Consider the following 13458-nt stretch of genomic DNA (forward strand, 5'->3'; position numbering starts at 1 on the left):
AAGTTCACAACCAGTAACTTTTTTGTTTAAGTCATAAGTTCACAACCAGTAACTTTTTTGTTTGTTTTATGTCATATAAGTTCACAACCAGTAACTTTTTTGTTTGTTTTACGTCATAAGTTCACAACCAGTAACTTTTTTGTTTGTTTTATGTCATATAAGTTCATGACCAGTAACTTTTTTGTTTGTTTTATGTCATATAAGTTCATGACCAGTAACTTCTTTTTTTTGTTTTACGTCATAAGTTCACAACCAGTAACTTCTTTTTTTTGTTTTACGTCATAAGTTCACAACCAGTAACTTTTTTGTTTGTTTTATGTCATAAGTTCACAACCAGTAACTTTTTTGTTTGTTTTATGTCATAAGTTCACAACCAGTAACTTTTTTGTTTGTTTTATGTCATAAGTTCACAACCAGTAACTTTTTTGTTTGTTTTATGTCATATAAGTTCACAACCAGTAACTTTTTTGTTTGTTTTATGTCATATAAGTTCACAACCAGTAACTTTTTTGTTTGTTTTATGTCATAAGTTCACAACCAGTAACTTTTTTGTTTGTTTTATGGCATAAGTTCACAACCAGTAACTTCTTTTTCTTGCATAACATCCTTACTTCACGACCAGTAACTTCTTCTTCTTGCATAACATCCTTACTTCACAACCAGTAACTTCTTTTTCTTTCATAACATCCTTACTTCACGACCAGTAACTTCTTCTTTTTGTGATTTAGTACTACCGCACTAAGTACTGCGCTTGCCCACCCCTGACTATAGCATGGATGTCCCTTTGGTTCTGGGTGTAAGAGGTGGGAAGGAAACTCAGGCTGAGGCAGAAACTCTATATTCTTTTATGTTTTGACAGAGTGTGATCTTCAGAGAGAATACAAGAGGCACAGAGCAGCAACACACACACACACGCACAGATTGCCTTGTGTTGAGACGTCTGGAAGGGCAGCGTGTTGGCCGGCTCCTTGTGTTTTCCCAGCCATGGAGTGCACAGACATGAATAAGGTTGTATACTTAAACATTTCAGCGCTCAACTCTCTCTCTCTCTCTCTCTCTCTCTCTCTCTCTCTCTCTCTCTCTCTCTCTCTCTCTCTCTCTCTCTCTCTCTCTCTCTACTCTGTTCAGGAGCAGTAAGTAGCAGGCTTTTTTTTCATTATTGTTTTCTTTTTTTTACGCCCTTGAACCGTCTCCTCTGCTGTAAAAAAAAAAAAAAAAAAAAAGTAGGTACACATATTTGACAAGGCTTTCATAGGAGTTGTGGGTATTTCCAGCGGTAGTAGTTTCCACGAGGCCTCGGTTCCCCTGGAGAAGCAGTGAGCAAGACTAGTTGGGAAAGTTTGGTTTAGTCGGCGCAACATCTGTGGTCATATGCCGGAGAGAGACAGAAGGGGAAGGAATTATAGGAGAAGGGAACAGACCCCAGGAGACGGGACACAACCCCCAATTAATACCTGGTACACTGCTGGGTGGACAGGGGCATAGCTGGGCATGATAACAGAAAACCTTATTCCCGATAACTGATAATGGAAAACCTTATCAGTGATAACCAATATTCGTTAACTGGAGACACAAATACCCGATGCACGATATAAATTCACAATTCCGATGCTAGCTAGCGATAAGTCCAATAGACGAAAACAATACTATATTGATATTTCAAATAAAAAACATTGATGAATTCAAATTTTCATTATCTGTATTTTAGAAAACTTACAAAACCTGAACACCACACGTTGACATGTACCTATGGACGGTAATACTAGAAAATCCTGAACCAGTGTTGTGTTATTTGACGTCCCCACCTTCAATGCTTTTGTTTACAAACACTGGTCTCTCGTGAACTGAGCATGCTCAGACCAGCAAGCGTTGACCTGATCAGTCTCACAAAGCTTTTTAACCGTAATTAAGAGTTGCTGGAGGCCTGAATGAGACATACAGTACCACTACCACCATCCCCGCTGTTTCTAGAACGACACTGTACGAGTTGTATTTATATGTACAGTGTCGTTCTAGAAAAGGCGAGGATGGTGGTACTGTATGTCTGATTCAGCCTTCCAGCAACTCTTAATGTGTTAAAAAGCTTTGTGAAACTGTACAGGGCTACGCCTACTGGTATGAACATGTGTAGTTCACGAAAGTGAAATGAAATTTGAAAGTACTAGAGTTGATTTGGTGAGTCTCATACTTGGGTTGACAGTTTACTCTCCTCTGTAACGATAGGCTACTATCCCCAGCGGCAATTATAGCTTACAAATTTAGCAGAGTTAGGTTACCATCCACTAGGTTAAAATGAGTCTGTTAGTTTGTAAATAGATTTGGGAGTGAAGACGGCTGGACGATATATGCCGCAGAGCTTGTTAGAGTGAATTCTGGGGTAAATTTGCTGTAACACTTTCATAGCTGAATTATTGTGGTAATAAACAGATCCCCATTAAAAAGCATCATAACATACCACAGGAAATAAGTAATATGCATCTCAAAGAGACTGCTCCTGCTAAGCAATTACCCATTCTTTGCAACATGCATCATGTTTGTTGGATATTTTGGTAATTTAGTCATCCCATGGCTCATTCTTGTCTCAATGATGTTTACTGTATTAAGGTATTACATTTACTATTTAGTATGCTAGCTTTACTGGGTATTATAGATGATGTGTCTAGTAAAGTTAGGGCGAAGTTGGGGGCATACACATAGCTTTGTGTGGCCTTGGTGCTCATCTCCATCACATGGTAACCTATTGCTGGTAAATTAGCAACCTAGCAACACCCGTCAAGGTTTGATTCATCACCCAGTTTTATTCCCACTCATAGTTTCATAGCTACTATAATTGAAAAAGTATTTTATTTTAGGTTGAGGCAAAATATTTATATATATATTGATACTTATTTCATGCAAAAAGGTTAAGTGAAAAATATATAATTACTTCATTTTCTACTTATAGCACAACATTAAAACTAGAAAATAAAGGTTCTTTGTCCATAGATTCTCCTCTTGAAATTCAAGTTATTTTTTGGGTATTGACAAGAAAATAATGTTTCTGTTTTTAACTCAAATATGCACTTTTTTTCATTTATGTAACCTAACCTTACTAAAGTACTGACTCATATGTTGCTGGCACAAGTTGAGAACATAATGAAAAAGTGGGCATTGATATATACATTATTAAATATTTAAATGTGTTAAATAGTGTACTGGCAATAAAATACAGGAAATCATCGAGCAAATTGGTGTATGGGTGTGTTTCGTTAAGAACTCGGCAGAGTTCTTCAAAGACAAAGGCACTGCCCACTGTCAAAACATATTCCACTATACCTAGAAAATTTCCACGATGACTGTTGGCTCTCAAGATATAGCTGGAAGCCAGACTCTTTCACGAGTCATCAGAGTTTTGAGAGAAGTCTTGGGCTTTCCAGGATGTGACACACACACACACACTCACATACACACAAACACACAATTATATACTTTGAGAGTAAAAGTAGTAAAGTTGGGGGGATACGCAGTAGCAGCGCATGGCCTCGGTGCTCATCTCCGTAACATTGACCTTTGAGACTGTGGTGGAAGGGAGCCCCCATTACCCCGGGACACAGGGCCAGTGTGATATCTGGGTTACCACATATTACCTTCCCCAGGTACCCATTTATCGACCAGCCTGAGAGGGAGGATGAACAGCTGGGTGAGCTGCACGCCGACTGCCCGGGCCGGGATTCGAACCCGGGCCTGCGGAGCAGAAGCCAGGCACGCTAACCACTAGACCAAGGAGGCGTATAACTTTGAGAGTGACACAGGCTAAATTAACTTAATTATGATGCTTTTGAAAGTCACTTAATCTGACTTCATATATATAATAAAAACTTCTTTACTAATATAATTAAAGAAAGAACTGCTGGTATACATGAACACAATCACAACTTAAATTGTAAAAAAAGGGGAGCAATTATCTGACTCTAAAAATTAACTGCAGGACAATATGGCTGAGCTTATTATACACTTAATAAAATGTAAAGCATATAGCACCTGTGGTGTGTACTATTTGGAGCAATTCTTCACAGTCTGCTATTAAACATCTTTTTATATGTTATTTCCTATAGAAAACAATTAAATAAATTGCAAATACAAAACATGTTTGAAGAAACCAAAAGAGACCTTTAATGATGCATAAGAAATACAGAATTTCATGCCCTGCAATATTCAACAAAGTCCTGAAAAGCTCCAGCTATTGCAGTCATTCTGGTTGAAACTATTCAAGGAAATCTACACATTTCTGCAAACTATCCAGTAATATATGCTTGGTCTTGCTTCTTCAGAATCTTTTATCTTGTGTCTCCTGCCTGGAAGTTTAAGGGTCTGACGCTGCACCACTGCTGGGACATATGGGCTGCCAGGTGTTGTAGCACCCACTACACCATCAGGTGACACTCAGTCTCCTATAAAAGGAAAGTTATTTGCTTGGTCATCATAACCAGGATCATAAGAGAGAGAGAGAGAGAGAGAGAGAGAGAGAGAGTTAAGAAGCAATGAAGTAAAAAGTTTACATAGTTAATAAACTTAATCTGTGGAAATGAAGAAAACAAAGAAATACAATGACTAAGTTATAATAGTGAATTTAAAGTATCTATGTTTTAATAGGAAGTTAGTTTATCTCAAGCACTATGAAAGAGCTTTTTACTTATTGTTATTGCACTTATAGTAGAGCGACAGTGTTTTAAGCCGTAATACAGCAAGCTGCTCTTTGGAAAGTATACCGTTTTATCTACTTCCCAATATCTGAGCAGCTGACAATGTCTGAGCTCCACTCCTAATCCTAGCCACATTACTGGGCAGTGCCCTGGTGGCAGAAGTGGCAAATCTTAATGACTGATAAGTTTGCTAAGCTCTGCTGCTCAGTAAATGGCCTCACCTCTATGAAAATACTGAAATGACACCACGTACTGAAGTGTGTGTGCACCCATATCCTTTCCCCTCCATGGTGAGATAACTTGGTGCATGCAAGTATATTACACTTTTACCTACAGAGGTCAAAACAGGGTAATGAGACTGATCATGGACAACTTGGAGGACAAAGTCATGGCTAAGAACTGACAGAAAGACAGGTTTATAACATTACCTAAAGCAGTGCTGTCCAAACTTTTTCGCCTATTGTACCCTTTTATTACATTCTCCCACTGTTACGAACCCCCTATGGCTGACTAAAGTCAATTATATATATCATATTTGCATTACATTACATTATATTTACGACATTACAAAACGCGTCCTTCCTAGGTAACCAACCGTCCCTCCCTCTCTTTTCCTTCATAGAACATGGGAAGTTTCTGCTGTGTGTGTGTGTGTGTGTGTGTGTGTGTGTGTGTTCATCGTCTTTTCACGTACCCCTTTGATCTATGCTAAGAACTGACAGAAAGACAGGTTTGGACAACACTGACCTAAAGGATACCTTCATGCAGGTTAACAAAAATGTTTCACTCCCTAGCACGTTTTAGCAACAATATACCAAGCTGACTCTCCACATGACAAGTGATTAGCTTACCTGAACTTCCTCACTTCATCTCCGTACTCCCGGTGGGGCAGACAACATCGCCTGCCTCTGTCACAGACATCGCCTGCCTCTGTCACGGGCCACATGCTGCACTGGTGTTGAGGTTCCTGTGATTGGCTACTGTCTCTTGAGTACGTATGTATCGAGCGCTGCCATTGGTTTAACGAAATATGTCAACAACACACTACGCCGTCTGTCGGCGGGAGTGTGAAACAGCGTTAAGGCAGGAAAATCTAAACATGGCGGACTTAAGATTTTTTGGGGAATCGCAAGATACGACATTCTTATTTCCGCCATATTGGATCCACTTAAGACTGTCGTATCTGCGAGGCGTTAGTGAATCTGGGCCCAGGAGAACAATAAGATGTATCAAGAAATAAATAAATGAAGTAAAAAAATAACTGTGTGTAAGTCTTCCCCCTGAGAGAGAGATTAAATGAAACAAAATGAATAAATCTAAGTTCCATCGACATCAAAATCATTGAGGAGGAGGAGGAGGAGAATGGGATAAGGGAAGGAAACTTGAGAGATGGGAAACATGGAAAAGAAGGAGGAGGAGAAATGGAGATGTAAAGTATAAGAGGAAGGAAGGAAGGCAGACCAGGAAATGCAGAGAAGTAAGACGCAGGAGAATGACGGGAGAATATTTGGCAGGGCAAACAGGGAAATTGTAACAGCAGGAGGAAAAACAAAATGAACAGTAAGGAAAGGAAAGAGAGGCTAATAGGAGGAGAACCAGAAGGAAATGGGAAATGAACAGTGAGAACAAAAAGTGTCTGTGGCTACAATGAAGAGAAATATAAAGTCCTGCACACCTTGGGAGGGGATTCTTGAGGTCTGTGAGGGCAAAGAGTCGTCTGTTTCCATCTGTGGCACTGGTCTTGGAGGAACCTGACTTGCCACGCTCCTTGTAGCGGATCTTGCAGCTGGTGATGATCCCATTCTGGTGCTCGGCCAGCGGAGGCTCTGAAGGGAAAGGCCGTGTGAGGGAAAAAGATATATGAGAAATGATGAAAATACAATCTAAAAAGTTTGAACATTGTGTGAGGCCGTGAGTGCTTCAACTTAACCCCCTGACTGTGGATTTCCTACCAGAAGACCTCACCAAGCTACAGGAATGGAACAAAAACTGGCTGCTACAATTCAGTGGAGAAAAATGTAAAGTCCTGCACCCTGGGAGAGGATATCCAGCACACCAATACCACATGGGAAACACTCCACTATCCACCACAGAGGCAGAGAAAGACCTGGGAGTATATGTTTTCAGGCTACCTGTGAAGGCCAAATCTGTGCCAATCGCAGGGGACGGGTCAAATATAATGAAATATAATGAATGTGCAAGGGTTAAAAATACTGAAACAATGAATGTGCAACTTGTAGAGATGATGTGAAGGAAACGAACAAAGCAGAAAGCTATTTAAAAATGAGTTTTAAAATGCATCTTTGCCTTGGAAGCCTTCCACAACTCACCCTTGAGCTGGCAGCCTCAACGCTCACATTCTGAGGCTCCTTTGAGGGCACGTCTGAGAAGGTTCTGGCAGTGACCGCCGGGGTGGCGTCTCCCCCGCCATTACTGTTGACGGCGGTGAGCCACACGCTGTGCTCTGTGAACTGGTCCAGGCCTTGGAGGTCATGTGACGTACCAGTGACCTCTACCTCGTGTTCTTCTGCTGACCCAACCTGAGGAGAAAATTACAAGGGAGACAATGGTTAAGATACACACTGGCACTTGTACAAACACACGGCTATGGTCACCCTGTACTCCAAGTAAGGTCACTAATGACACACAAGGATATGGGGAGACTTTTGTTAGGCAAAAGGGACTCCACATTTGGCGCACAGTTCTATAAGGCCGTCCACACCTGCGTATAGAGCATGGTGTATCCCGTGATGGGCGTTTTGGCCACTCCGGGCGGCGACCAAGTGACCTCCAGACTGGTGGGTGAGGTGGGGACAACTTTCAGACTCTGGGGCGGAGGGCAGGTCCAGGTCCGGCTTGGTGAACACCCGCACCTCATGTGTGGAGGCGCCCACCAGGCCGCCGGAGGTGTGGGCCACCACCCGCACCATGTAGTTACTCCCGGGACTTAGGTCGCTGATCTGGGTCTTGTATTCATTCAGTCCCTCGCTGGAGGAGCTGCACTCGCGTTCTGGACGCGTTCTCTGCAGTGAAGGGAGGAAAGTGATGTGTGAATTACTTACTTTTGATGAAATGTTGTATATGTACTCACTAGAATGTTATTATTTCTTCATAATCACTGGAATGGAAGTTGGATAACTCTGTATTTGCTAACTACATCTTAACAGCAGTAGTATTGTGTTGAATTTTTCATGCAATAAATATTCCCAGGTTGTGTCCTTTGGTTCTGACCTGAGTGATCCTTCCTGCTTGTAGACGACTGAGTATCCCACAGTGTGGTCGGTGTTGAGCTCCGGCTCATGCCAGGCCAGCGTGATGAACCTGTTGCTGGTGGAGGTGGCCTGCAGCAGCCAAGGGGGCCTGGGGGTGCCCGCCGCCAGGGTCTTGCTCCTCTGAGGGGTGAGAGCCTTCTTCAGAAATGCCTTAGAGTACTAAATAGATGAATAAAAGGTAAATATTTTAAGAAAAGAATACAAGAAATGTATAAGAAAAATCATATGAATTAAATTTTATAATTGATTAAGCTTTGGTAAGTACTGATGTAGCTTTGTGGACTCAAAACAGATGATGCATCTATCTTGCTGCTTCACAGTTATAAGTAAACCTCCTTTGGGTGAGAGCTATCAACAGTAATTAGTTTTATGGAAAGTAACTAACAAAAAGATTACTAGACTTGGGTCACGGGGCAATATAAGTGACCTCTTACCTGAGACGCCAACACCCTGCTGATGAGGCAAAGACTGAACCAACAACTGACACTGAAGAATTCTAATGTTACTTTTTCCTGAACAAGGGAATGAAGCGTGACTCTCTGGACATCCTCAATGTGTGAAAAGATGGTGAGTGACGGAGTGCTACAACCCTTTCATGGAGAGCATTCAAAGCTCAAAATACACAAAGGAAGTTTAGACAAAAATTCTACAAACACAATTATTACCAAAAATACAAGTTGAGTGTTAGCAATATTTCTGCCACTGTTTGTTTCAGTTGTCCACACACTTGAGCTGTCACACTAACAAAGACACTGGAGGAAATATGAAGACTGATCTCCAGTTCCATTTTTGAAAACCTATTTTTACCTAAGCAGCTTCAATATCAAAGAGTTCCCCTCTCAGGAGTAATTCTTGTGTACAGCATAAAGACTAGTAGACAGTGACTGTCAAGGCCACACCAACAGAAGGCAAATGATGCAAACAAGTTGTGTCAACAATGAGCAGACATTCTAAGTATTGAAAACCAAGGAGTAGTAGTAGAAATACAATAATAGTACCAACCCTCACATCTGAAACGTGGGCCTGGAATGAAAGTCTAGAGTGCAGGCAGTGGAAATGAGTTACCTGAGGAGTGCTTGTGGTGTGAGTAGAATGGATGGAATGAGTAATGAAAGTGTGTTTTGGAATGTGTCACAGGGGTGAAGGGAAGAAGTGTGGAGTGGTGGAAGAGGTGAAGCGACAGACCTTAAAGTGGTTTGGCCACATGGAGCGAATGGAGGAGAGTAAGATGACCAGAAGGGTGTATGTGAGTGAGATAGAGGGAGGGAATGCTAGAGGACGACCTCCAGTGAAATGGAGGCATAGGGTGCAAGAGTACGTTAGGGAGAGGGGGAAAGATCTTTGAGCAGGCAAGGAGGGAGTGTCTGGATAGAGAAAGTTGGAAGCTCTTCTGTCGTGGCCATCCCCTGGTGGGAGCTCCTAGGAGCAGGTGTCCATGAAATGATGATGAATGAGTAGTAGTAGTGGTGTGCCTGAGCTGTCCCACTTACTCTGGTGACAGTGTCTGTGACCTGCCTTGTGCGTGGGTGGGGGCATGCTGCTCCTTCCTGGAGGTGAGCCCAGACAACGTATTATCAAAATACCACAACAAAATAGTCATTCTCGGGTAAATCACATTTTAGTGAGTCAGTAACACTCAGCACCGGCTTTGATATTTCCAAACTTCAGGACAATCAAATATGAACACATTACTGGAGACGTGTGCTTTGCCCACAGTGTAATCTATGCATTTTATTCAGTCTTCAAGGAATAATAAACACAATAAAGGGCTATGCTTACAGCCATGCTAAGAAAATCACATGCATCAACATCAATAACTTGGGTAAAGTACACTTTTTAAAACTGCAGCGTCTGTAGCAGCGGCTGCAGCTGCCCTCAGAAACATTGTAATACATTCAGTAACCTTGTAAATGTCTGGGCTTATTAGCAACCTGGAATTATCTGGACTAGTCACTGCCTGTGTCCAATGCAGACAACACTACATCAGTACTCATGAATGCAAACAAAGGGCTACAGTGTGAACAGTGTCTGCCCCGCACGGCACCGCCACTTACTTGACTCAAGGACACACAGCTGGGCGTCCCTGGCGAGCTGTGCGCCACACACTGGTACATCCCGGAGTCCTCCTGGCGCACCAGGCCAAGGATCTGCAGGTTGTTGCCGCTCACACTCTACAGGGAGGCTTGGCATTACACACACCTAACACAACACAGCTGTGCTTTGTGTAGCTATTGACAGCCTTATATTTATCTCCCCTTATATAGAGCCTTATATCCCTTATGTATCTATTTAGAACCTTAGATCCCTTTTCCTTTACTTATCTTTTTAGAACCTTCTACATGGAGCCTTATGGATTCCAATGTATTATATACCTTTTACATCCATTTAGAGCAGTGGTTCTTAACCTTTTTACTACTCCGCCCCCTCTAGGAAGTGGTCCTTCCCTCCACGCCCCCTTGCATCTAGCAGTAAAATTTCCTCCCAGATGTTAAAGAAAATGGCAGGCCTTAAGTAGCCTATAGGCAACTAAAGTAATGGCGATACGTCTGCATTTGTTCATAAACTTCTCAATATTAGCCCACGCTCTTGTTAAGAGAATAACAAATATAATGAGAGAAATACCTAGTTTTCCCCTAGGCCTTGTGTCCCCCCCTAGAGGGGTGCACCCCCCAGGTTAAGAACCACTGATTTAGAGCCTTACATTCCTTTCCCCTTATGTATGTATGTATGTATGTATGCATGTATGTATGTATGTATGTATCCATCAATCAATCTATCTTATGAATCTGCATATCTCTGTCCTTTTTAACCTGTAAGTGATAAATGTCCACACCATCACAAAAGTCCGTCTCCACCAGCAGCTCGCCGTTCTTGAGCCAGTGGAGCGAGGGCTCTGGCTGGCCGTACACGCTGCACTCCAGCTCCACGTTCTCCTTCTCATAGGTGAGAGCGTTGGCCAGCTGCCTCAGAAACCTCGGAGCAACTGTCACACAATTTTCAAGCTTTAGCAACTGAGAGAAACATGATGACTGAAGAACACTAAGATTTTTACTTTGCCAAACTTTATTCACTCAAACCACAAAAATATTCCTAGTCTTTGTTATTCCATTTTCAACATTTTCACCACCCTAGTAACTGAGAGGAACTTAATGATAACTGACAAACACTTGAGATTTTTCACTATGGCAAAATTTATCCACACAAATCACACACAAAAAATATGCACAGTCTTTGTTATATCACTGAAAACACCTTAGTACTGAGACAAACATCTAACCTAGCTTAACGATAACTGACAAATGCTAACCTTTCACAATGCCAAACTTTATATACTCAAACCACAAAGATATGAATAGTCTTTCTTATACCATTTTCAATACTAGTAATGGAGACAAACATATGATAATTCACAAACACTAAGATTTTTACCATGCCAGACTTTATCCACACACAGCACAAGAGTTAACCAGCATCTTCATTCTTTCATCCCTTTCACTGGTAAACTCTGGAACAGCCATCATGTGTCTGTATTTCCTCCTGCCTATGACCTCTACACCTGATATTGACCTCTCATGTTTTTCTTTATAGGAGCAGTGCTTTATTGTTTTCGTTGTTTTGCCTTTGAACTCTTTCATTACTGTAAAAAAATATATATGTCATAGTTTTGTCTCACCTTGGACCTGTATGTGGGCTACGGCGTCGAGCGAATCCTCCCTGTTCTCCGCCCAGCACATGTACGTCCCCTTGTCCTCCTCCTGCAGGCCATGGATGTGCAGGCTGCTGGTGGTGGTGCCGCAGAACTGTGTGTCCAGGTCCCTGTTCTCCGCCCGGCACCTGTACGTCCCCTCGTCCTCCTCCTGCAGGCCATGGATGTGCAGGCTGCTGGTGGTGGTGCCGCAGAACAGTGTGTCCAGGTCCCTGAGGAAAGACAGAAAGGTACGGTAAGCAAGTGAGTTTTGTATCTAATTGCTGTTTGTCACTTTTTTTTCACAGTAGAGGAAGCAGCTCGAGGGAAAAAAAATACCAACAAAAGCAGTCCATTACAATAAGCCTGCTGCAACACTTACCTTATATACAGCAATAACTGCAACACACACACACAAACTAAAAATAAAAGGAATGGGTATATATTTATTTGATTCTGAAACCTCTCCCTCAGTCACTGTTATCCAAGCTCTCAAGACACATCAAAATGGCCCTCTCAGTCATCTCCCGAATTCCCTTTCATCATCAACGGAACGTTTTGCAGGTCCTTACGCCATGTGGATGGTGGCACTGTCCCTGAGCCACACCACGGCTGGCTCCGGGTAGCCGTTGGCCGCACAGTCCAGGGTAATCTTGTCCCCCACCTTGCCTATCGTGGACTTTGGCTGAGCAGTGAGCATGTAGGCTTCCTTGACTGTGAGTGTGGCTTGCTGGGACACCTTGCTCTTGTTGGCTTAGCAGCAGTACTCCCCGGCATGGCTACATTCTCTATTTCTAAGGCACCTGGAGAGGCAAGCAACTTCAATGCTGGAGCTACAAGTACCTTAAGTATGTGATTTAAGCTCAGGTCACACAGCATGACTCACACTATGATGAACACTAATGAATGATTGAAAATGCCCAAAGTTAATCGTCAATTTCTTCCTTAAAGCTATTTTCCATGGGTCAGGGCAGAACAGTCTGCCTGAACCTTTCCTCTCAGCCCTTCCCTCTCCCTGAAGACACCCACCAGATGGAAGGCGTGTCATTCGTGAGTCTGGCTCCAGCGGGTGACTGTTCCTGAACCCCTTGATGGAGGCGCCGGCATGGTGTCCAGGGCACAGGAACCCAGTGCGCTCCCCTCCATGACCGTCACGTCCTGAGGCTGCTCATCAAACTCTGGCAGTGGTGGGGGAGAGGCAGGCTGTGTGTGTGGGGATGCACACAGAGCATTGCCCAACACTGACACCAAACTGAAACACTCACACTCATAAAGAAATATGAAAACTACGTAATATTTTTAATACTGTCTGTTGCCACTTCTAATGTCCAAGATGAAACAGAGAAACTTCATATGAAGAAAAAGAATAAATATGTATATGCTATTTCATAAAAGATGCATTTAGTCATGCTTCATATGATCTTTGTATATATATATATATATATATATATATATATATATATATATATATATATATATATATATATATATATATATATATATATATATATATATATATTTGAAACATTTATTAATAGCCTATTAGGTGCAGTTACATATGTTGATGCATGTATTGTTAGAGGCCAGCCTTTATATAAGCATAAGCTTTTCAGGCAATATATATATATATATGTACATATATATATATATATATATATATATATATATATATATATATATATATATATATATATATATATATATATATATATATATACAAGAACATTACTGCTGAGGTGTGGACTGAACAAAACCTGTCTGCCCCAGCCCACTGTGCTGTAGGTGGCCCGGCACAAGTGATGAAGACAAATGAAACTCC

General features: G+C 41.9%; 1 protein-coding gene across 1 annotated transcript; it reads right to left on the reverse strand.

Moving 5' to 3' along the window:
- Positions 1-6508: 6508 nt before the first annotated feature.
- Positions 6509-12737, reverse strand: LOC126996500 (neogenin-like). Its single transcript, XM_050857029.1, has 7 exons — positions 12669-12737; positions 11628-12442; positions 10765-10937; positions 10009-10125; positions 7914-8074; positions 7405-7705; positions 6509-7222 (listed from the first exon to the last, which is right to left on the reverse strand). The coding sequence occupies exons 2-6, from the start codon at positions 11686-11688 to the stop codon at positions 7660-7662; spliced, it is 558 nt and encodes a 185-aa protein (XP_050712986.1). The 5' UTR covers positions 11689-12442; positions 12669-12737; the 3' UTR covers positions 6509-7222; positions 7405-7659.
- Between the last annotated feature and the right edge of the window lie 721 nt (positions 12738-13458).

This window comes from Eriocheir sinensis, chromosome 1 (assembly GCF_024679095.1).
Source record: "Eriocheir sinensis breed Jianghai 21 chromosome 1, ASM2467909v1, whole genome shotgun sequence".
In the NCBI taxonomy this organism is placed as follows: Eukaryota; Metazoa; Arthropoda; class Malacostraca; order Decapoda; family Varunidae; genus Eriocheir; species Eriocheir sinensis.

What these genes read in the sequence shown, in the direction of transcription:
- LOC126996500 (XM_050857029.1), bottom strand. Translation starts at nt 11,688, where the DNA reads ATGTGCTGGGCGGAGAACAGGGAGGATTCGCTCGACGCCGTAGCCCAC. An exon ending in GCTGTGTGTCCTTGAGTCAA is followed by an intron (nt 8,075 to 10,008) that starts GTAAGTGGCGGT and finishes CTCACCCCTCAG; the next exon opens with AGGAGCAAGACCCTGGCGGC. An exon ending in AAGCAGGAAGGATCACTCAG is followed by an intron (nt 7,706 to 7,913) that starts GTCAGAACCAAA and finishes CCTTCACTGCAG; the next exon opens with AGAACGCGTCCAGAACGCGA.